We start from the raw sequence: 24,471 nt of genomic DNA, 5'->3' as shown, positions 1-24,471 counted from the left end.
CCCAGTATCATTGGTCCCTCAACCCATTAAAACGAGTCACCTATCATGCACGTGAGGTTGGATCAAGAGGCAAATATGGAAAATCAAATAAGGAAAATTGTATCAATGGTCCTTCAACTTTCATCTAACTAGAGAAATAGTCTCTTAACTTTAACCCAATTGTAACAATGAATGGTAATGAATTCTTAATTGAGGGACCATTGCTCCAATTTAGTTAAACTTGAAGGAACATTGCTAAAATTTACTCTTGTATTTAAAAGCAAGGAGTTCCACACCCAAAAAGATAGAGGATGCAGATAGGTACTTAGCCATCTCACCACACATCATTTTATTTATTTTCTTTTGTGTTAAATCAATTTATGCACAATTAAAAAAAAAATACAAAATACAAAAAAAATACAGCAACCAAAATGTTAGATTTTATAAGGGCCTTTGTCTGAGTGTTGCACAGTGTCTATACAACCCGGGAGTCGGGCCTGACCAGAACAATTAAATTATTTGAGGCCGTTGCTTGATTCCATCTACATTGCAAATTCCATTCAAGCACCTTTAACATACGAAAATTTCCAAATACTCGTAGTTGCATGTTTTGTCCTCTCTTCACAAGTGAAGGCATTGTTCGCATAATTGGGCCCACCGGAATGAGTACAACACAGGCCGATAGCATCGAGGTGGAAGACGCCAGATTAAGAAACAACTATACCTTTAAAATAAGATATATTAATGATATTATTTTCTTTAATTATAACGCATAAAATGATATAACATAAAACTTGTTAACTTTAATTTTTCTGTTTACAAAGAAGCTCTGAATCTTCCGTTACATTAATATCAAATTTTCAGTCCCCATCACTCGTACTTCTATTCCTATTTGACGTTACAAACACGAAAGTACATTTCTTCTCCTAACCAATGAACGTCTGACACGCTAACAACCGAATGCATCGCTGACTTCTATGTCCAACGTGTCGTGTGGAGATTGCGAATAAAGAAACTTCGTGCGTAAATCTGGTCCATTCATTATCATTATGCGTTAAAAATTATTTGAAATTTTATTTAAATTGGACCAAAAAACTATACAATAAAAACTAATAAAAATTAAATACACGAGGAACGAATACGATGGAGGGATCTTCAAAATCCTCAAAGAGAAGATCCAATAGGATCATCATCCCTGAGCGCGTACACTGAGACCGAGGGGTTCTACTGTGTGTACAGTAGTAGTTGTGTGGTATGAAATGCAATTAACGAGGGAAAGCTGTTTCCGGATTTGCAGTTTCAGGCCGCATTAATTCGATTCTACGCTTTCTCTCTCTCTCTCTCTCTCTCTCTAGAAATTGAAGAAACGCCAAAAGGTTGGAAGGAAAACATACAGCAAGTTTCGCAACAATGACCAGCTAGCTAACGCGCTCTCTCTCTCATTGCTTTCTCTCTCTTCTTTCTTTGTTTCTCTCGCTTCATTGAAAAAGTGATCAATCAGACATTCTTTGCTTTCTCTCTCTAGCTGGTAATGGTGGTTGTGAGAGAGAGAATGAATTAAGAGAGAGAGAGCGGGGGAAATCAATTAGTTATCAGCAACAAGGAGTGGAGAGAGAGAGAGATTTAGAGACAGAAAATGTTCAGGGTGCACAAGAACAGGCCTGCTAAATCAGGGGAGAGGGTGGATTTCAAGTTCTCCCACTTTAAGGCCCTCCAGGTATTAATTTAATTCCTTCTCTTTAATTGCTTATATTTTGATTAATTTTATTGACAATTTAGTGTAAAATGTAGCATTTATTTCAAGCTCTATAATTGGAAAGTGTAAAATGATCCATTAACAATAGATTATTGTGTTTGATTTCTATATATGGATTGTACAAGAACCATATTTTGTGCCTTCGGATAATTATGTTGCCAGACTGTGAATCAAGACCGTTGATCGGGTGTGGATTCATGTGTTAATCTTAACCTAATTCGTGCAACATAACACGTCAGATATCTAGGAATTGTATCATTATGTTGTGTTGTATCGGTTTGTTCTTTGAGTGGATGGAGTTTTTGATGTATTTCTATCAGCAAGTAGATATGAGTTTTTGCTTGCTTACTGATGATGTATGTGGTTGCAGGTCCCCAGAGGATGGGACAAGCTGTTTGTGTCTATCGTCTCTGTAGAAACTGGGAAACCAATTGCGAAATCAAGCAAAGCAGTGGTGCGCAACGGAAACTGTCAATGGACTGAGACTCTCTGCGAATCTATATGGATTTCCCAAGATGAGTCGTCGAAGGAGATGGAAGATTATTTCATCAAGCTTGTTATTTCCATGGTACTGTCATTGTCACTGATTTATCACACTATGCTGTTTTTGACAAATAATTTTCTTTTTTATGTGAATCAATGAGGAATCTGGTTTATCTACTTGCTGATGTGATGACTCATTTCTGCAGTCGGATTTTTTTGTTTTTCTGTTGTTAATTGCTTATCGGTTCTAAATGAAATTTTTATCGTAGGGATCAGCAAGATCCGGTATCCTTGGAGAGGTTTCAGTCAATATGTCGGATTACATAAGTTCAACCTCTTCTGCTCCGGTTTCTCTTCCATTGAAAAAATGCAGTTTCGGGACAATTCTGCAGGTGCGTTTTTACTCTTTTTTTTTTGTTATTCATGTTCAGTGGATGTTTGACAAGTTGCACAAAATGTCCTTTTCATTCATTCGGTATGAGAAAGCTGTATGTTGGGTTGAGTCAAAACGCGCTTCTTATTTTTCCAATGTACGCAGTATGTGTAATTCATAACAGTCTCTGCCATCTACCAAAATGTTGAAACTACCTGGATATGTTTCTGCTGAATATGTTTCTGTTATATCTTTTAAAAACATTGATGCTTATCATCTTGAAAGCATGGTCATGTTTCCTCTCTTTTACTGAATGTGGGAGTTTGATACTTAATTACTTAGATAATTTCTATGAATAATCCTTATCAATTTATACCATATTTGGCGATATGAGGGTACTGGCCACATGGCCTGTATGTTACACCTAGAAGGGTGGATGCAAGTGTATATTGAAGTTATTTACATAAGAACATGAATATAAGGATTTGAGTACTTATTTTCTTCAAAACATCTCTCTCTCTCTCTCTCCCCGCTCGTTGCACTAGAAATTCACCTCAGAGCTGCCTTTTCAGCGGTGTTGCTTGTCTTTCTTGTTTGCAGGTAAAAATTAACTGCCTCACACCAAGAAAAAGGCTCAGGTTAGTATTAAATGACTGATTGCGTTAGTCTTTAGATATTTAGTTTTCTACTTGATGGTGAAGACTTTCTGCACTTTTTTCAGTGATGAAGAGTCAAAAGAGACAAGTGCTCATTTGGAAGAAGCAAATGCAAATGGTCATGATGCAGACAGCAAGTCAGATGGATCTTCCTTCGGAAAAGATTTTGGCTTGATCTCAAATCCTGGAGAGCCTGGGAGTCGAGTATGTTTACACTTTTCCGTAATAATATTTCTTTCCAATTTACTGTTCAATCACGCCTTTTCATACTATATAGCACTACCTGCTTCATTTAGTGGCTTTATTGTGTTTGCTTCATTCAATCCAGAGCATGATCTTGGATTTAAGAACGTTCTGTTTGTTGACACACCTATTTAGCTAATGAAGATTTCATCGAAATTTAATTCAGTTGTCTAGTACTCATGTTGCCGATATCTAGACCATATTAACATTCTATTTTGCATGCTGCAGAATCTGCCGATGGATTAAAATGCTTATGAACAAGCTGTGCACTGGTGTATCCTTACCATGAAACTAATATGCCTTCCTCACTTTTTGTAGGGTAGCAGCTTCTCCACATCAGGTTCACATCGCAGCTATGACTCAGCGGAGGGCTCCATAAGAAGGGATAATATGTCCCCGAGAAGCAACCTTAGTGTTGAAGGCAACCACCTGATAGGAAGACAAGATTCAATCACCTCCCTAATTAGTACAACTCATGGAAACTTTCCTGCTGATATCCCTTCTCCATCAAATAATTCATCATTTAATTCCAGGATTAATGGTTTAGGAAATCATTCTCAGAATTCTCGGAAAGATTTTAAAGAATCATCTTTAAGAGCCACTGATTCTTCTAAAAACCTTCTGGATGCGGCAGAAGTTACGATTGAAGAATTACATGCGGAAGCTAAGATGTGGGAGAGGAACGCCAGGAAGCTAATGCTTGATTTGGATATACTGAGGACAGAATTCTCTGATCAGTCCAAAAAGCAGGCAAATATGAATGTGGAGCTTTCAGCAGCATATGCAGAACGCAATGGCTTGAAGAAAGAAGTTGAACACTTGCATTTGTTGCTTGAGAATTCAGTGGTTAAACAAACAGCCAGTGAGGATTTAACTTATCAGGGTGAAGGAACGCCAGAGATTGAGAAGGCGTTGCAAGATGAGCTGAAGTTTCAAAAAGAATCCGTTGCCAATCTGGCTCTGCAGTTGGAGAGAAGTCAAGAATCAAATATTGAGCTGGTTTCGGTTCTCCAGGAGCTGGAAGAGACAATTGAAAGCCAAAAGGTGGAGTTGGAGAATCTTTCAGAACTACAGTCGACATTTGATGATGTGGAAAATTTGATCAAATTAACCAGAGAGGAAAACAGAAATTTAAAGCTTCAGCTGCAACAATTGCAGGAATCAGAGAAAATGTTGCAAGTCACGGTGCAACAGTTTGAACAAACTGTGGAAGAGAAAAACCATGAGATAGAGAATGGATCAAATCTGAACGAACACTTCGTTTTGGACATTGAAACAGAATACAAAAGTAAACTGCTTTTGAAAGAACAAGAAATTGTTAAACTGAAAGCAAAGGTATCCGAGTCTCTCAAAGAAAGGCATTCTACAGAAATGGATTCCATCACTGTGAGTGGGAGTGAAGCAGATCTGATCAGAGAAATTGAGGACTTGAAAGAGAAGGTACAGGAGCTAGAAAGAGATTGTAATGAGCTGACAGAAGAAAACTTAGAGCTCTTGTTCAAGCTTAAGGCAGGGAAGAAAAAATCTTCAGGGGGACACGCACCTGGTGAACTTCCATCCAGTGAGCTTTTATTCGATTCTTTTACCAGCTTTGAGTCCAAAATAACTGAAAATAAACCCCAAATACAAAATGTGGAGGAGATGCTTAACAAGAAAGTGCTTGGGGAGATTACAAATAATAATGATGTTTCAGTTCAAGTACTTGACAGCTTGAAAATGGAACTAGAAAGTAAAGTCACAGAGCTGGGTAAAGAATTGACAGAGAAGAGGTTCGAAATAGAAAAACTTGAGACAAACTTGCTAACCAATGAAGAAGAAATCAGTCTTCTAAAGGGGGTCCAGAATGAATTAGAAGCTAAGGTTTCCGATCTTCAGAAGGAAAAAATACAGCTAGAGGAACACATGGAAGTTGTATTAAGGGAAAGCGATATCAGCTCAAAGTGTTTGAATGATTTGCGGCATGAATTAATGGTGCTTAGCAGAAGTGTGAATTCCCATGTTTCCACACAGAGGGTACTTGAAAGGAAATCTTCGGAGCTAGAAGCTGATAAATGTGAACTGGACCGTCACATATCAGAGCTTGAACAAGAAAACATACAGTTGTCAGCAAGTGTTTCTGCACTCGAAGCTCAAATAAGATGTTTGACAGATGAAAAAGAGGCCAGTCAATTAGAATTAGAGAATTCCCAATCTTATTCTCTGAGTCTCCAAGATGAGATCATTAGATTGAAAACTGAGATGGAGTCTGATAAAGTTGAACTGAAACAGAAATTAAGGGACTTGGAGAGTCAGTGGTCAGAAGCTCGAGATGAATGTGAATTTCTAAAAAGGGCAAACCCGGAGCTACAAGCTACTGCCGAGAGCCTCATTGAAGAGTGCAATTCTCTTCAGAATTCAAATGACGAGTTGAGGAAACAAAAGCTGGAGTTGCATCAGCTCTGTTCCGTCTTGGAGGCAAAGTTGAATCAATCGCACAAGAGCTTTACAAATTGCTCCAAAAGAGTTGAAGTACTGGAACAGGATCTTTCTTTAATGCTGGAAAACATCGCCTCCAAAGAGGAGAGCCTGAATTTAGAATTAGATGCACTTCTTGATGAAAACATGAAATATAAGGAGAAGCTTACATTGGAAGAAAGTTTGTTCAACAAGATGTATTTGGAGAAGACGGTTGAAGTTGAGAGCCTTCAGGAAGAGGTAGACCGACTTACCAAGCTACTTGCTGCAACTCAAGAAGAAAGAGAAGAACTAGCTTCAGATGCCGTCCAGGAAGCATCCAGATTACGAACTGAGAAGGAAATGCTTGAATCTGCCCTTCGAGAGGTTCAATCTAAAGCAATACAGACTGAGGAAGAATTGAATATTATGAGAATAGAAACTGAAGCGAAGCTACAAGGCCTGGTCGCTGAGCTTGCTGCCTCTAAACAAAACCAGGAAGTAACGATGGCTGACCATGAAAGGCTATTGAAGTTGTTGGAGAATTACAAATCGAGTGAAGCAAAACTGAAGACCACTGTCAATGACCTTGAACTAAGGCTTACAGTTTCTGATTATGAACGTCAACAAGTGTGGGAAGAATCTATTAATATGAAGGTTCAGATTGAGAAACTAACTCATTGTCAGGAGGAAGTTTTGGCTTTCAACAATGAGCTGGATGCAACCAAGTTTGAGAAAGAAAAATTGGAAGTGTTACTGCATTCAATTTCTGAGGAATGTCGAGATCTGAAGGCAGAGAAAAGTTCATTCCATGAGAAGATCTCAACATTGGAGAAGGCCTTATTTGAATTGGAGGATTGCAAACGTAATAATGTTCGCTTGGAGGAAAAAGTTCTGCAGATGGAAGGTGATCTAACTGCAAAAGACGCTTTGTGTGCACAGTATGCCGAGCTGAAGAACGAGCTCAACCAGATTAGGAGAGCCAACGAGCAGTATCAGCTGAAAATACAGCTACTTGAGGAGGAGAGAAGTGACTTCCTAAGAAAGTCTCAGGCCCTTGAACAAGAATTGAAACTAACAAGGGAAGAAAAACAGAAACAGAGGGATTCCAGCAGTCCAAAGATTTCCAGCTCCTCAAAAGGCGGCACCAGAGTTATTCCTGTTGGTGAAGATATGAAGGTCCTGAAAGCAAGTACCATTTTTATGTTATCTGCTCATTAACAGTTGATGTTAAGACTGTAAAGGTATTGACTTCTGACTTTCTTTGATTTTTCTACTAAACAGAAGGAAATGGGGAAGAACAGCATTCCCCGTCATGATTTTAGAAGGAAGCCAATTTTGAAGAATGGTCAGGTGCAAGGACATGCAAGAGATCAGAATTATCCATATAGAAACCAGCATCAAAGAGAGGTTAGATATCCTAAAACTTAATTTGGTCCTGCTTCTACAGCTGATCTTGCAACGATAATATGTTCTCATTTTATTTAAATTGTCGGAGTACAAGAAGACATACACATAATGTGTATGATTATATGTTTTTGGTTTCATGTAACTCTACAAATCTTATATTTTGTTTTTCTCATTCTAATTTTATTCTCTGCCATTACAGGATGACATTGGAGTCCAAATTCATGATGAAAATCCAAATGACGTTGAAGAACTTGGCGTAAAGATTAAGTTGCTTGAAGATGAACTTGTTAAGGCATTGGAAGTAAATAACACTTACAAAGTTCAGCTTGATAGGTGAGTGTAAGAGGAAACACATTATGCCTTCAAAACACATTAAGTATCATTTGTCTTCTTATGGTAAATCTATTCTCTACAACTCAGTCTTAACATGTATATGTTATCACCACCGCAGGTACTTGTCTGAGGCCCGACACAGTCAAGCAGATGCTCGTCGAAATTCAAAAGCTGAAGAAAGACAAGAACGCTCGAGGTCATCTCTAGAGGCAGAACTGAAAGACATTCGCGAGCGCTACTTAGACATGAGCCTGAGATATGCCGAGGTAGAAGCACAGCGCGAGGAGCTTGTGATGAAGCTTAAAACAGCCAAGGGTGGCAAAAGGTGGTTCTGATGAAAGATGATGACTCCATTGCTGTCATTTTCTTGAGTTTACCAATCTCAGGTAGCTTTTTTTCGCACATCTTTGTACATCACAATTTTTCGTCTGCACAAATATTCAAGTGAGTGAGTAGAGGAGAATATACGTCATAGCCAAAGGTGGAAAGTTTCACAAATTGTTAATTACAGGTACAAATTCAAATAATGTGATTATACTTAACTAATGATTTGTACAACGTTTTGATAATATAATATACCAGATTATTTGCTTGCACATTTTTTTAATTTTTTTTAAATTTGGATTGGAAATCTGCCGTGCAAACTTCGGTTAGGCATCAGATAATATTCTTCCAAATCTTTATGGATATCCTATGAATATACAATCCATATGCTAAAACTTAATGTGAATGGGGAAAGGAGTTTTGCGCTCGTCATGGTTGTGACTTGTGAGACTGAGAGCACTAAGTTCTTCACCAAATATAAATAGTAAGTAGAACACTTATGCTCTCTCTCTCTCTCTCTCTCTCTCTCTCTCTCTCTCTCTCTCTCTCCACCTAAATTTGAATTTTCTTTTGCATAGTTTATATTAAATTAATTAGAATATTGCTCGAATAAAAAAAAAACAACACTGGTTGGCTCCTTATAAAAACGAATATGATTATGCACACTCGTTTTCTTCATCTGCAAATGAAATGTGAAAATCTTGCTGCAACATAAAAAATCAGTACAATCAAATGGAACAAATGTATAAATCACTATAGAAATGACAATCACTTTTGAGAGTAGTGGAGGGTATATATGCTATGCTTCAAGTCTGAGTAATAATAAGGGCCGATTGGAAAAGGAAAAGGAAAAGGAAGTTTCCTCCACAAGGCATTACGCAAGCGATTCAAAGAGTTTCAAACTTTTTTGTGGTTGATAAAACAAGGGAACATATCACTAAGAGAGCATAAAAATCTCTCACATTATCACTCAACATATTAACCAAACAACACTTTAGAAAAATTATCCTGTTGACTGCATGATGGATCCGCCACTACATCTTCAAATGCCACAATTCCATGTAAACACGACCAAACATCGGTTTGTATGCATGACATTATTGGGCGCCATGTGGCAACCATGGTGTAATCATGCTGAGTTGCAAAGTAATTTTTAAATTGTGACTCTAACTGTAACTATGCCACTAGCATGTGGCATTACCAATTTGCTTATGTTATAACACGTTTTATATTTTTTAATTATACCTTAAAGTATAAATATTTTGTGTATGTAGCCCATTTATGCTGTACCAGATTCAATAGTTTTCATGGTGGGAGCAAGATCAAGAGGCTATCAACACATTGATCGTGAAGAGAAAGGTCTTAAGTATTAATTAGTTACCAAAACTTCTAGTTTCTAATAAGAAGTTAAATCTACCTTTAATGCCCAAGCCTGCATACCATTTTCCTTCCTTGCCCTACCTCGCTTTTGATTTGCATATAGAAACAAAACAAAACGAACATCTTCTACTCATTTCCGATCGCTTTCAGTTAGTGTTCATTGCTGGATGATAGCTCATTAAAAGATGATCTAGAAGCTCTCTCTCTTAGCAAGCGAAAAGAGATCGTGGAGACAATTTGCGAAGCTACATCAATGAAATGTTGGACAACTGGTGACGCAATAGCCTATGCTTGCCCAAGTGTAGATCAGTCGCTTTTATCTATGTTATAACGCATTAGTGAGGTGTTATGGGCTCGTATGAAAGCGCGTTTAATTGAATGAAGCGTTTTTAAAATGATTTAAAGCGCTTTTAATGAAAGTGTTTTTGGGTTCCAAAAACACTTCAAGTACATTTTGGAAGAAGCACCAGTTATGTGCTTTTCGGAAGCACTTTAAATGCTTTTCCAACATTCACTTGCATTTTTACTAAAAATTGGTTCCAAAATAAATTTCATCAAAAGCGATTTGAGTCATAAAAACATGAACATTCTCCAAGTTATGCATTCACTCATTGAATTATGACTTAGGCTATAACCAATGAATAATGTACATATATCATACTTACATTGTTAATTAGAAAGAGGGTCACTCTCCTACGCACAACAATTTACCACTTGATAGGCCCATGAAATCTTTTAATAGAATCCCATTGCATGGCATTCCCAAAACCTCTCTCTCTAATGCACAAAACAACCAACAAAAATCATATATTGGTTAGCATCGTCAAATTGACATTATAAAATGTTTGCGTATATATATGTGTGTGTGCGTGTGTGTGTGTGTGTGTGTATTTGTAGGTGAAAATTAAAGAGGAGGAGGTGTCATGCATGGATATCAGCTGTGGAGAGGTGGCACTGCCAATGGCATATCCTTTGGAAGATGCTGAATAAGCAACCTCCATTTCTCACTTTTCCCTACTTTCTTTTTGGTTTTCCTTTAGCACCGAAAAGTCATCACTCCCTTTTATTGCCCTCATGTCCAACATTTCTGAACAAACCCTCCTTTGTACGATTCTCTGCAGTTCCAATCCATCATCCGTTTCGTTCCCGGCCACCCCCGCCACCAATGGCAGCCAAATGCTTGAACTGAAGTGCGTGGCAAGGGTGGCCTGGTCAGATCTTAATTTGCTTGTTGGATTGGTTGGCGATGTTGTTTGTTTTAGTTAAATAACTTCTGTTAGTTTAGCAAGTCAGTGTGTGTGTTTTAGTTACTTTCCCATTAGCCTAGCCTTCAGCTTTCAAGGCAGAATGGGAGGAATTAATAAAGAATGTTGAAACTAGCTCAATCTCTCCTTCTTGGAAGGTTGGATTCTCTAAAAGGGCAACTTCAATCCTTTGGCATTTGGCTTCTGCAGCGTCTCTTTTGGCTTTCGCGTGTGTTCGTGATCCAGAAAACTGTCGTACGGGAGGGCCGGTCGGAGTCAGGCGCTGTGTTTTCTTCCTGTTATGAAATTTAAGTGTGTTGTAGTTGTGTGTTTTGTAGGCCTTTGGCCCAAGCTTAAGGTTTGGTGTATGCAGCTGGCCAATGGCTAAGTACGTACTTAACAGTTTCAGTACTTCTCTACATGTTATCAGTAAATTAAGTATGTTGCTTTTCTCTGCCGAACTTTATCAGTCATCTGCATGAATGATCTTCTCTTTTTTACCTTTGAATTTTTGTGCTTTGTTGTTGTTGGTTCTTCTTTTCTTGCACCTTATTGTAAGCAATGTTCAGCCTTACTGTCAGATTAACAGTAATGTAGCCAAAATAAACAAGCATCTTTTCATATACCATAATGGAGAAAACTAGTTTGCAAGGATTACACTATGGATAAATTAGGAACCCGTTTGAAAAATATTTAGGACTGTTTGATAACCATTTCGTTTGTTAATTGCTTTTAGTTTAAAAATAAAAAATAACAACTGAAAACCAAAAACTCAAAGACACTTTTTCTGAGTTTTCAACATTTGCCTTTTAGTTTTCAATGAAAATTTAAATGTGAAAGTAATTACTTCCAAAAAATGAAAACTAAAAATAAAAAACTGGAAACAAAATAGTTTTCAAACAGACTATTAGTTTGTAGTTTTCATTTTTTGTGTTTTTGAGGCGAGAAAATAAGGGAGAAATGAGGGATGAAGAAGGATATCAAACTGGAGAGTGGGGGAGAAATAAAAGTACTAAATGAGAACAAAATCTAAGGATGATGCTAGAGAAAACACCATATTTTAGATCATATTTTGTTGATCACATAATGTAGCGGTTGATATTTGGATTCCTTCTTTAAATGATTAAAAATAAATCCAACCATCTACCATTGCATCATGTGGTTTACAAAATACTCTCCCTAGCATTTAGAAAGTGGAACAACTTAAAATAGTTCGTTGTTTTTAATTTTAATTTTGTGTGTCTATCCTATTATATTCTCTTCCCTCCACTAGTTGATATCTTTTATTTCTCCTGGGTGGGCAAACATACCATGGACCTGCAAGTCAGGGCTGGTTCATGCGTTTCGGGCGTAGATGTAGATCTAAATTTTTTTAACACAAAACGGGGCGGGACGGAGCGTGTCCACGAAACTAGCGGGGTGGAGCGGGTCAAAAAATCTGAAAAAAAAGAGCCCTCGGCCCAGAGTTCCCCCCCCCCCCCCACCACCCCAACACCTTCATCGTTCGATTCTGGGAAGCTCAACTCCTCAAGTACAACGGCTCCAGATGATTGGACTTAAAGCACCATGTGAAGGAGTCCTCTTCATTTAAATTCATGATCATCATACAATTACAACCTTATCAGATGATGCAATCTTTAATTAAATGAGAAAGAACAAATAATTTGGAGAGCGAGGACTTACATTGATATGTTCAGCAAATCATGCCTGAGAAGCAAAATGAGATGACCAACAACGGGCCGAGTTAAGACCAGTTCTATTCACGAAAACACACGATTCACTCTGCTCTGCTCCGTTATATTTACAAACGGGTTCAATCCGATCCCCTCAATTTTCGGCACTGGCCCATCCTACTCGTGCCCACCCCTAATTCCTCCGTATATGTCTAACATGAGAATAAATTAAAAGCTAAAAGCTAAAAAGTTACCAAGGGACACATAGGATTTCCGTTTAGAAAATTGATATAGTTACCAACGATAGGTACGTTCACATTTCTCACTCAATGCTCGAGTTCGAGTCCTCACAGCTGGTCATTGAGGCTAAACCTACTCATCGGCGCCCAGAGTACGTAGGAAGACTTAAGCATCGGCCTCAGCCTAGAGTAGCGCCCATCTGCATGCTCAAGACCACCCAAGATCCCTATTCTGGTACCCCCGAGAGTGAAAGACGAAGAAATTACTCCATTTTACCCTTTCTGTTCAGTAATTTTGAGAGAGTAATTTTGGGAATTAAATCCTAAATTATTTCAACAAATATAGATATTAGTTAGTCATTTTTAAAACATTTCTGCTCAAAAGCACTTTTGTCATAAATTTAGAATCACATTGGAAGTTTCAAAGCAAATGCAATGGCTCCCTAAAAAAAGTACTTGATGTACTTCCTAACAAAATACGATGGCTTCCTAAATATGCAATTGATTTACTTCTAAAACAGGTGTTTCTTCCAAAAAGTAGTTAAGTAAAGTTTTGTACCCAAAAACACTTTCAACTATTTTTGCCAATCTCGGTACTGTTCACTTTAACGAAAAGCTATATTTTTATACTAAAAAGTCAATCCTATTGCTATTCACTTTACTCTTTTTTTGTTCTTATCGTTAAAACTCAAAATTTTCAAGTCATTTTAATTAGTTTTTCTTTTTAATAATCGTCCAAACAAGGCCAAAATCTAGTATATATTTTAAGATATTCAAGATATTAATAAACTAAATATAACTAAAAAAATTATAAGGGTGAAAAGAAAACTAGCCTTTACAGAAAATAAAGTAGCCGTAATTCCTTCTCCGTCCCTCTCATATTCCTTTTTATTGTTATTAGTTATTTCTTTTGAGTTGGTCTGGTAAAAACAATCCCTTTATAATGATTAGTATTGGTTCAAGTCATACTTTGCATAGTTCATCATTTTGTTTTTCTTTTACAATCCGATCTTTCGTCCAAAATTATCTTGTTACAAAAATAATTTATTCTATTTTCCAAGTTAATTTTAGTCATTGCCATCATATGAGGACCCTTGTTGTTCAATATTGAGCAAAATTGTACTACTGAAAACAAAGTTTTCTAAAGACGCATCCATGCTCTACACGGTTTTTGGCCTTAGATGTGATTGGTTTTGATGACAGTTCTCATTCAAGTGGTGACGGTGATACTCATGATTTAGGATTATAGGTTGTTTTAAGGTTTAGGTTAATTTGATTTTAGTGGGCTTGCCTAGAGCGTTAATTTAAATTTTTGTGAAGCGAACTTTGACACACTCCGACCGGAGTCGAGGCATGCTGGTCATCACATGAGAGTGACGTAGCTAAGAGTGCAAAGGAAGTAATTAAAAATGTGAACAAATTAAAACCAAAATTAAAACTTATTCAAACTAAAAATAAGTGAGTATGCGGAAGTGGTCAAACCCAAATTACAAACGTTTAGAGCATAGGCAACTTAAAGGTGCAGTCGAATTGACTAAGTACTAAATACACAACTAGAGAGAAGATCCCTACATTAATCAGTGGAATGTCAGAATCCGTTGGGTAATCCTCATGTGCCACAAAGAAGAACAACTATCTAGTACCTGGAGGGGCGAAAAACAGAAGGGTGAGGGGGCAAGAACAAAGCTTTAGAAATCACATTTATTTTTTTTGAAAGTACTAACCTCTCTTTGTAAAACCTGCAATTTCCAGAAAATAATACTACGTATATGTATGAAAAACCAATGCTCAAAAGTAGTGACAATAAAAGCATGCCATGCCTCGATTTCTTAGCAATAATAAATGTAAGTCAAGTGTGAATCAATCTAAACTATCATGCCAGTCGGAGTCACCTAATGTGACCTGTACAATTGGACCTATTGCTCATCAGTCTACGCTTGCACACGAGTCGGAGTCACCTAGTGTAACCTATATAATAGGGCTGAGTGTAAATATGTATGCTCTAGTGCTACGATCACATGAATGCTAGCGATAAATCGCAGGTCACCTACGAGTCGGAGTCACCTAATGTGACCTGTACGACAGGGCTGACACCAAACTTGGATCCAAGGCAATCGTGAGGTGCAGGAGGTGAACATTACGTGAATGACTGGTCCTGGCCCGGGGTGGGAGCACTAACACCGGGGTGCAGTAATGATGAGCTCTAAATGAATATATGCATGCCAATATAATGCAATCATTTCAATCACATAACAACTCACCTGAACTTACCTGCGCTTCCCGTAGGATCATGTGGCATACTCACAACTCATAACAATGCAATATTCAAAATACAACACATTTAAACCATGGCATGCTATGCACAAATCAATTTAAAACATTTCTGGAAATAGTAAAGTTTATATATATATATATATATATATATATATAAACACACACGGAAAAAAATGCCTACTCATTGATATGTCGAAGGTTCATAGCCCCCCAGCCTCACTTGCTCACGTTCGTCCTTGGGGTATGTCTCCCCTATATTCGAAACAACTACTTTTAATTAATTAAAATAGCACATAAACCTACAAACATACAAAAATAGCTTAAAACACTATAATAAGTAGTAATTAGCTCACTAAATGCAAGGAAACAACATAGCTAAGTTGCATAAATATGCTCCTATCACCGACTAACGATACTATTTGTAAAACAAAGTCGTACTTGACTTCAAATGTGATGGTGCAAGTTACAATATTTTCAAAGCATAGGGGGTTAAATTTGAACTTTAACTAGCTCTTATGCATTAGAGAGAGATTACACCACCAATTATAGAGTCAAGTATAACTTTGAGTTTTTATCGATAATAGCCAAAATTCAACACCAAATTTTATAAATGTCATTTTTTAGAAAATCTTTCAAAAAGAACAGAAAATCCACTTAAATAGACTTAAATACCCTCAAAATTAAAACCAAATAAACATTAACTAAAGAATTACGGGTTAACCAAGAACCAAGCACCATAAGCAATAAGATCTGCACAACCCTCATCCATATCATTGTTCCCAACTTCCTTGTTGTACCCACCACCAGCAAAAGTTGTTGCCAACAATGAAGGTACCACTAAAAGTCCTTCTCATGGGTATAAGACCGTGGGAGCAATCACTCTTTTTCTTCAACTATCTTCATCCTTGGCTCAACCATATGGAAGTACATGATCCATATTTGTTCAATGAATTGACCAAATAAAGGCCTAACGCTTTCGAAGCAGCATCCCGAGCAACTGAGCTTCAACGCTAGTAGTAATAATGGGGATCAATCCTGTGGCAAGAGGTAAGAGTAAGAAGATGAAGCACACTGCGCCTAGGTTTGATGATATCTATCTCGAGCTTCTCGCCTAGTTGTATCATTTTCTTGTCTGGAGGACTGGAAGCAAGTTGAATGCAGTTGTTCTTAAATGTTTGTTCATGAGCAAAGTCAACAGGGCATCACTTTCTCTCTTGAGGTTGATTAAGTACATGCAAGGAAAGGATAACAAGATTGATGTGGTTGTGGGGACTGTCACTAGCGACATTAGGGTTTATGAAGTTTTACAATTGAAGGTTACAACACTGATGTCCTATGAATTCTCAGGAAGCAGTGAAGCACTTCTATGTAGATGGTTTTGGATTTTGAGGACATTTAGGTGTAAGTTTTCTGTTATATTTAAAAGTTTTTATAAAAAGTGATATTCATGAAATTGAGTGTTAAATTTTGACAAACACTCTATAACTTTTGTATACTTTTAACATAGAGTCACACCCTTAACTCTAGAGTTATATCTAAAATCAAATATGACTTGCATATAGCATCCAAGTCATATACGACTCTAATATTTTCCGGTGAATCGGGACTCATTAGTTAATTTACAGTGAAATATAAACTCCGACTTTTATTTTTGTCAATTAATTTTTCTTTTCTTTTTTGTGGGTTGGCGTGATAAAGTAGGAGTGATGGTGTTTTGGTCGTTTCACCTATGCACTGAACTTATTTACGGATCCCACCATTTCCCACCCTTCCTGTCATGCGACTGCTGTCTATCTGATTCTCTCTCCTCTCTCTCTCCTGGCTGACAGTCGAGTCAGTTCACCTTCCCAATAACGGCGATATCGTGGCCCTCTCCGCCTCCCTCCTATCAAATCTCCATTCGAATTTGCAGAAACAGTAAGTGAAAGTCCCTCGTAAACTCCAATTTATATCCATCCGATCTCAATCTCTCACATTTCTTAGATATCTCAGAGTCGCTGTTCGAACCGATTTCACTTGCATGGCCGTCATCTGATATATCCGGTACAGTCTTCCTCCCCCAATTTTTGGTTTAGACTCTCGATTTTTAGGGTTTTCGTAATTGGGTTTTGAAATTTTGTTTGATTTTGTGTGCGAATTTTTTATTTTTTATTTTTTGGAGGGTTTTGCAGATTTTGGGGACGATTTGTGGGACTGAACCGGCATGAAGCGGGAATTGGCTTGTGTTTTGGAGGGCCAAACTCCGCTCGCTGATTCAGTGGCTGGGACTCAGGCCGAGTCCCAGACGAGTCCGTGTGTTGTTTATGAGAGACTTAATCGTAAGAGGTTTAAGGGTACTATTGTGAATGGTGTGATTGTTTATACCCGAGAGAGAAGGGCTCGGATCAATGGCGGTAATGGGGTTTCGGAGGGGGCGGAGATAAATGGGCGGAAGGGCTCGGAAAAGCCGAGAATTGAGGAAACCCCTTCTCATCAATTAGTTGAATGTTTAGTTAAAGATGAGTCAAATTGCAATTTGGAGATACCCAGGTGTAGACATGAGGGTGGCAGTGAGCGGTCAGGGCCTTCGTGTGAGGAGCACGATATGGAAGCAGACTTGGTTGAAATTGTAGTTAAAGATGAGCCCAATTATCATGAGGGGGAAACAGATATGAAAGGCGGGGCATTGAGGCGGTTTACTCGATCAGCATTGAGACCCAAGTTTGAGCCTACTGTGGAAAATGCATCAGGGTCTGTGCCTGTTGAAGTGATTTCAAATATAGAGGGGGAAGATACAGTTGGAGTCAGCATGCTGACATCGCCACTGAAGAATAAGCTAGAATTGAAAATGTCAAAGAAGATTGTGGTGGACAGGAAACCTACAACAGTCAAAGAGCTCTTTGACACTGGCTTGGTTGATGGGGTGCAAGTGATTTACATGGGCAGCAAGAAGGTAGATTTAATTCCAAGTTCATATAGATATGCATATTCAATATGTTTAAGATATGTCATGAGCTAAAAGTGGCACATTATAATTTAGGCATTCGGTCTGCGGGGCACAATAAAGGATGGTGGAATTTTGTGTTCATGCATACTGTGCAACGGCGGCAGAGTGAGTAATGTTTGTAACCCTAATATGGTTTAGCATGCTATAAACTGTTTTGGGATATGGTTTGTGTATTTATTTTATTTTTTTCCCATCAATGTAGGTTATTCCACCGTCCCAATTTGAGATTCATGCTTGTAAAACATACAGACGAGCAGCACAGTATATTTGTTTTGAGAATGGAAGGAGTCTGCTTGATCTCTTGAAGTCGTGCAGAAATGCTTCTTTGCATACATTGGAAACAACAATTCAGAAGTTCATCAGTTCTTCACCCATGGAGAAGTATTTTACTTGTAAAAAATGTAGTGGTGAGTTGTTGTTGTTTTTTTTTTTTTTTTTTTTTTTTGTATTTAGTCAATATTCTTTTGCATTAAGAAATTATAATCGTATTGATTATAGCGATTTTCTAAAAGTTTTCTTATTGCCATTTTTCCCTATCATTTCTAGTGTCTTTTCCTCCATACTGTGCTCTGGGTGATGGATCTCTTTGCTATTCTTGCATGGAGCCGAAGCAGCCTGAGTGCAGCCTAACTCATGAGAGAGGCAATAGTCTCAGGTACGGTATCCTGTCGAGCTACCTCATCCAACTTTGTCATTTTGTCAACTTATGCTCTGGAATATGTTGATTTTGGTATTCCAGATTGTAGCCTTTGATTTCCCCTTAATTAGCCAGTGTTTGATGTAATATATTTTGCTGTTTTGAACCCTTCTAGGATGTATTGGGACATTGGCCATAAAAAGAAAGGGTTTCGTAATTTTATGTTAGTGGGAATCTTATCTGCATCTTGTCTCTTAAGCATCAAGATATTAGTGTCAATTTTTTTTTTTTGTTCTATAAGGTCAATGATTAGGTAGTATTATATTTTGCTGTTTTTAACCCTTCTAGGACTGTATTGGGACATTGCTAAACTCAGTGTAGTGTATGTTATGCTTGTGTTTCATAGATTCAAATGATTCATGTTTGCTGTCTATAAGGAAGTTGATAGTAACATATTACCGTCCTCAAGTTACTGTTTCATAGGTATTAGTTTGACAATATGTGTTTATTTAGTCCTAGGGTGGGAATTTGCTGAATTCTTTCTGAGATTCTGAGACTGTTGTTTGCTAACTGTTTCTGAAAAACTGTAGTTCCATTGGGTGCACTCAAGAGGCTCAAATTTATTGTTTAACAATCTATCATGATATTTTCTGATTGAAAGAATCTTAAAAAAAGCCTAATGTGTTTGGTGGATCTAATATGTGTGCCATTATACATGGATCAACTCCGGTGTTTTCACATTTGTCGGGATTACAAAGTCTGAGGATATTATATCATAAGTCACAATACTATATTTCTGAAACCATATGTAAAGTATAAGAATGTTACTTAGCTGTTGTGTCCTTTCAGTTTTTATTATAGAGATATGCAAATAACATTTCATATGTTCTTGCATCTGTATTCTCTCAGATCTTTCATACCTGTTTCAATCTCAAAGTCCTCCAAGAGTGCAATCTCAAAGTCCCGGAAAAGTGCAATCTCAAGGTCCCTGAAAAGTACAATCTCAAAGTCCTCGAAAAGTGCAATCTCAAAACCCTTGGGAAGTGCAATCTCAACTCCCCTGAAAAATGCAGTGTCAAAATCCCCCAAGAGTGCTCCACTCTATTGGTCACTGAAAAAGAAGACCCAGTTGAATACAAGAAAGTACGTCTCTTTCTTTGATGGCGTCCCATATCCTTTTGTTGTATCATTAGTGCATATATTGGATGGATAAGTTATGAAGCACTAAATTAACCAACCTAAATGACTATTTTGTTCTAAATAACAGCTGGATCATTGAAGGGACATGGTTTTGGTTGAGGTTTTAGAAGGTTCTTTTCCTTCCCTTTTTATGCTTCTACCTTCATTGCAGGTCATCAACACCAGTTTTGATCTCAGATCCCTCAAAGAGTTGTTCTCCAGAGAGTTCAGATTATAAGAGTGGATGGAAGATAACACCAAAGTTGGTATCTACTTAGGTTTCCTTTGAATTTACAATTTGAATCAATGATAGACTTATGTTTGATATTTTCGTCCTACTAGTAATCTTTTCTAAAAGCAATCCAAGAAAACTGATTCTTTCCAGAAACCTATTTGATATGTGAATTGTCTAGATAAATAAATAATATACAAACATTATCTGTATGTACTTCATCTTTTTTGACAGGTTGTCTGAATTTTTTACAGATCTTCAAAATCAATTCTAATCTCAAGGTCCCCTAGTACTTCTTCAGTGTATTTTTCTTCGCAGAAGAAAAGTCAGTGGAGGATTACAACAAAGTAGGTTTCCCCTCCTTTTGATTATTATTAAAAAGTTTATGATTTTGGGGAGCATAATCTTGGATGAAGTATTTATTTTCGTTTGTGACATGTGAATAATCTCTTTATTCTATGGTGTATCTTTCTAAAGAGATCAGCGGCTGCATAAGTTGGTTTTCGAGGAAGGTGGATTGCCTGACGGAACAGAAGTAGCATATTATGCACGCGGACAGGTCATTTAGAAAAAGATTGGTCATTTTTACATGCCATTTATGGGCTTATTGAAATATAATAATTTCTTTTGTTGGACAGAAATTGCTAGTTGGTTACAAGAAAGGATTTGGAATATTTTGTTGTTGCTGCAACAGTGAGGTTTGTGTGCTAGCATTTGGAGTTCACTGTACTTGAACTGTATTGGAGCCTTTAACCATTTTATTATCCAAAATCTGCAGGTCAGCCCGTCACAGTTTGAGGCCCATGCAGGTTGGGCCACACGCAGGAAACCGTAAGCTTTTGTGAGATATTCAGTGGCCAACTACGTCACAATTTACCTTAAGCACTTGATAATTCTATGGTTGTGTTTTTTATTTTTATTTTTGGCAGCTATGCATACATTTACACATCTAACGGAGTGTCTCTCCACGAGTTGGCTATATCTTTGTCAAGAGGTCGGAAATATGCAGCCAAGGATAATGATGACTTGTGCATCATTTGTGCCGATGGTGGGAACCTTGTGCTTTGTGATGGATGCCCTAGGGCCTTCCACAGAGGTGAAACAAATAATTTTTTTAATTTTTTTGGAGTACAATAAAAACTTGTTAATTTCCTACTAATTGACTGTAAAGCTAGTTCAATAGGAGATGCTATTTGAATGGATGAGGTCAAGTTGTTACACTGAATCGATGAACTGAAAAGGGCTATTGCTTTATTTGTAAACCTTTGGTTAATTATATTTCAAGTTCATGACATGGAGACAGAATTTGCTTAGAATTTGTTTTATTCGTGTGTTGTCTGTATAGAATATTAAGTTTTTGTAAATGGGTTAAATTGAAATTCATTTCATTTGTATTTGAATCTTGCATTTCAGTTATCGGAGATATGCATTGTATCTGAAAACACTCATTGAGTTCTTTATCTTTTACACTTCTGCAACTGTGTTTGCCTTATATTAGTTTTTGTGTGAATTTTTTGCCTCCTGCAGACTGTGCTTCTCTACCAAGTGTTCCTCGTGGTGACTGGTACTGTAAGTTTTGTCAAAATATGTTTCAAAGAGAAAAGTTTGTGGAACATAATGAAAATGCTGTCGCTGCTGGAAGGATTGATGGAATTGATCCTATAGAACAGATAACCCAAAGATGCATTCGTATTGTCAAAGACATAGAAGCTGAACTAACTGGATGCGTTTTATGTAGGTAATATCAGAAACCTATTTTGTTGAATTCTATGGTCTTAGACATATTCCTGATGCAGTTGTGGTGGATAGCTGTCAATATACTTCTCTTTATGTTGCTTTTATTTTATTGTTGGTTCTGTATGCAGAGGTTATGATTTTAGCAAATCAGGATTTGGTCCACGAACTATTATACTTTGTGATCAGGTATTTTCTTCTTGTTCATGCCATAGTTGGTGCATTTGAAGTGCATGTTACATGAAATGCTACTTTCGTTTCTACCTAAATGTCCAAATGGTACTCTTCTCTTATTGTGTGCCAGTGTGAGAAGGAATATCATGTTGGCTGTTTGAAGAAACATAAAATGGCAAATTTAAAGGTGAGTACTTAATTGAAGGACATATTTGACAACTCACATCAGCAAAACCTTCCTTATCCTGTGGCCTTGCAAATTAATTTTCAGTTTAGACTGTTGACGTCACTTGTTTAACAGGAATTGCCAAAAGGGAAGTGGTTTTGTTGCGCAGACTGCAGTAGAATTCATTCTATTTTGCAAAGGTTGCTGACTAGAGGAGCTGAGAAGCTTCCTGACTCTCATTTGGATGTTATAAAGAAGAAGATGGAGGCAAACGGTTTGGAGACTGTCAGTGGGTTTGATGTGAGATGGAGACTCATTAGTGGCAAAATTGCTTCTCAGGAATGTCGTTTTTTACTTTCAAAGGCTGTTGCTATCTTCCATGTAAGTGCTGCCCTCTCTGCTTTGAAAACATTGTGCTTGCCTACAACAATTTATGATCATTCCAGTTTTTCACTCTCTTCTGGAGGGCTGTTCATATAATTTTTATTTTTTGTTTAATTGTATTTTCATGATTCAATATACATTAGTTTAGTCATATTCTTAGAATTTCCTATGTCTTTATTTGTTTGTAATAACCTTTCTGTTAGTATGTCCCTCCACATTTTCCTTCTGGAAAATTCTTTGATAACTGAATATCTTAGACGATTTGTTATAATTAATGGAAAAAAAAGTGATGAACTGAAAGAATTCTAGTTTCTGCATTGTCTGATAACTAGCTATAATTCTTTTGCAAGCAAAAAAACAAAAAAAAAAAAAAACAGAAATTCTTTGGTTACAATTGCACATAGACAGCACAATCCCCTTGAACAAGATGACTTCTTTAGGACCCACTTAATGCAGTTGGTGTTTGTTTGTTACGGTGATTTTCTTTTTCCCCCTTCTGTATGACTGAAATGTTTATTTTGATAGGCAGGAATTTTACAGTGCACTATGCTTTTATGCACTAGGGTTATTTTTTTATTATTTATCATTTCTTGCATTAAAGAAGCATATTGAGGCATTTGTTACAGACGAGTGGGGCAATCATCATGACTAATTGAAATTCTCCGATATTTGTGTCTCAGGATTGTTTTGATCCTATAGTTGATGCAGAATCTGGGCGAGACCTTATTCCCGCCATGGTTTATGGGTAAGCATAAGGATATTTTATACCTTATGCTGTAGTTGGTTTATTTTTGACAGTCTTACATGTCTATCTTTTCTAACATTACTTTCTTCTCTCTCTCAGAAGGAATGTTAGGAGCCAAGAATTTGGGAATATGTACTGTGCAATACTGATGGTCAAGTAAGAATTCTTTTGATTTCTGGTCGTGGACTTGCTTCCGTGTAGTATAATTGATAGAACTTGACTGGTCTTGCAGCTCGACTGTGGTATCAGCTGGAATTATACGTGTTTTTGGTCATGAAGTTGCTGAACTTCCTTTGGTTGCCACTAGTAATGGTAACCATGGCAAGGTGAGACTATATGAATATAAAGTTGTATTTTTCTTAGATGATTATGTTTAATTTTTTTGCCCTGCTTTTCTTTTTTCCTTGGCGGTTTTGTGATACAATATTTAATTATTGGTAGTTTTCATTATGCCACCCACAATGGGATGACTGCAGTTTTCAATTTGATATGGTTTAACTTTAATCACCTAACTTCACAGGGCTACTTCCAACTATTGTTCTCCTGCATTGAAAAGCTGCTAGCTTTCTTGAATGTGAAAAGTATTGTGCTGCCGGCTGCGGAAGAAGCAGAATCCATATGGACCGATAAATTTGGTTTTACAAAAATGAAGCCGGAGCAGGTATGTTTAAATGTGTCTAATTGATGCCTCAATTCTAGTCGTACCTTTTCTTGTGCCCTGGTACTTACGGTTGCGTCCCTCGTGCTGCAGCTCACCACCTACCGAAGAACCTGCTACCAAATGGTGACATTCAAAGGAACGTCCATGCTACATAAAAGGGTTCCCGAGTGCCGGGTTGTAAGCACATGAGGGAAGGGGAGAGCGAAGGGAGATTTTTCAATTTTTGTTTTCTGATATTTTATTAGCAAGCTTTTTGTTTCCAGTTCATGTTTGTAAAATTTTATGAATTGGAATTGTCAAGCCTCTGCTGTTCATATCAACATTTTTTTTGTTATTGAACATCACCTTAATAGCTAGATTTCTATAATACACATTCTGCATGAGTTTGGTAATCTTCTCTCGTATATTTTCTCTTCTTTCTTTGTGCAATTTTGGTCGGATTGCTCTGGTGGTTGGGGCTTTCTGGTCAGCCTACTTCGTCTCGGTTCAAACTCTTCCTCCTTTCTTAAATTTTATAATTTAGCGTTGTAAGGCACTAAAAATATATAAATTTTTCAAGTAATATATTGTTACCAATATTTTTCTTAATAATCTAAATTTCTCTCAACGATATGGAGGTGATAAATTTTTTCAACTACTGATAGCAAGAAATCCTAGATTGCAGGAGGGGAAGTTGTTATTGTAGGAGTAGGGCTTTCTCCCCTCTTATTTCTATTTCTTTTCCTCTCCTTGTCTCACATTTTGTTTTTTGTATTATTGTCTCTACAAAAAAT

The 24,471-nt window shown here is 37.3% G+C and overlaps 2 protein-coding genes across 8 annotated transcripts; both read left to right on the top strand.

Annotated features, from left to right (window-relative positions):
- The first annotated feature begins 1,090 nt into the window (after positions 1 to 1,090).
- Positions 1,091 to 8,264, top strand: LOC137745954 (uncharacterized). 2 transcript variants are annotated; one of them, XM_068485985.2, is made up of 9 exons: positions 1,091 to 1,696; positions 2,106 to 2,303; positions 2,488 to 2,610; positions 3,192 to 3,229; positions 3,313 to 3,451; positions 3,809 to 7,102; positions 7,208 to 7,333; positions 7,533 to 7,666; positions 7,785 to 8,264. In XM_068485985.2, exons 1-9 carry the CDS (start codon positions 1,616 to 1,618, stop codon positions 7,999 to 8,001), a joined length of 4,350 nt encoding a protein of 1,449 aa, XP_068342086.1. In that variant the 5' UTR covers positions 1,091 to 1,615; the 3' UTR covers positions 8,002 to 8,264. The 2 variants fall into 2 exon arrangements, with proteins under 2 accessions (XP_068342086.1, XP_088537653.1); XM_088681527.1 differs by having other exon boundaries at positions 3,809 to 7,111.
- Positions 8,265 to 16,479: 8,215 nt separating this feature from the next.
- LOC137745207 (uncharacterized) lies at positions 16,480 to 24,090 on the top strand. 6 transcript variants are annotated; one of them, XM_068485118.2, is made up of 22 exons: positions 16,480 to 16,717; positions 16,793 to 16,843; positions 16,972 to 17,732; positions 17,820 to 17,891; positions 17,989 to 18,193; positions 18,333 to 18,441; positions 19,333 to 19,566; positions 19,775 to 19,864; positions 20,089 to 20,181; positions 20,312 to 20,393; positions 20,473 to 20,532; positions 20,613 to 20,665; positions 20,764 to 20,930; positions 21,362 to 21,572; positions 21,700 to 21,757; positions 21,873 to 21,929; positions 22,044 to 22,289; positions 22,973 to 23,037; positions 23,137 to 23,193; positions 23,270 to 23,363; positions 23,558 to 23,698; positions 23,789 to 24,090. In XM_068485118.2, the coding sequence occupies exons 3-22, from the start codon at positions 17,004 to 17,006 to the stop codon at positions 23,885 to 23,887; spliced, it is 2,922 nt and encodes a 973-aa protein (XP_068341219.1). In that variant the 5' UTR covers positions 16,480 to 16,717; positions 16,793 to 16,843; positions 16,972 to 17,003; the 3' UTR covers positions 23,888 to 24,090. The 6 variants fall into 6 exon arrangements, with proteins under 6 accessions (XP_068341219.1, XP_068341221.1, XP_068341220.1 ...); XM_068485120.2 differs by having other exon boundaries at positions 16,525 to 16,717; positions 16,962 to 17,732; XM_088680873.1 differs by having other exon boundaries at positions 16,573 to 16,717; positions 16,784 to 16,843.
- Positions 24,091 to 24,471: the final 381 nt, after the last annotated feature.

Source organism: Pyrus communis, chromosome 12, assembly GCF_041283825.1.
Source record: "Pyrus communis isolate YQ-2024b chromosome 12, ASM4128382v1, whole genome shotgun sequence".
In the NCBI taxonomy this organism is placed as follows: Eukaryota; Viridiplantae; Streptophyta; class Magnoliopsida; order Rosales; family Rosaceae; genus Pyrus; species Pyrus communis.
This window is presented reverse-complemented; position numbering and strand designations above follow the sequence as displayed.

Coding starts and splice junctions, on each gene's coding strand:
- LOC137745207 (XM_068485118.2), top strand. CDS start 17,004: ATGAAGCGGGAATTGGCTTGTGTTTTGGAGGGCCAAACTCCGCTCGCT. Junction 23,194..23,269: donor TGTGCAATACTGATGGTCAA/GTAAGAATTCTT, acceptor CTGGTCTTGCAG/CTCGACTGTGGTATCAGCTG. Junction 23,699..23,788: donor CAAAAATGAAGCCGGAGCAG/GTATGTTTAAAT, acceptor CTCGTGCTGCAG/CTCACCACCTACCGAAGAAC.
- LOC137745954 (XM_088681527.1), top strand. CDS start 1,616: ATGTTCAGGGTGCACAAGAACAGGCCTGCTAAATCAGGGGAGAGGGTG. Junction 3,452..3,808: donor CTGGAGAGCCTGGGAGTCGA/GTATGTTTACAC, acceptor CACTTTTTGTAG/GGTAGCAGCTTCTCCACATC. Junction 7,667..7,784: donor TACAAAGTTCAGCTTGATAG/GTGAGTGTAAGA, acceptor TCACCACCGCAG/GTACTTGTCTGAGGCCCGAC.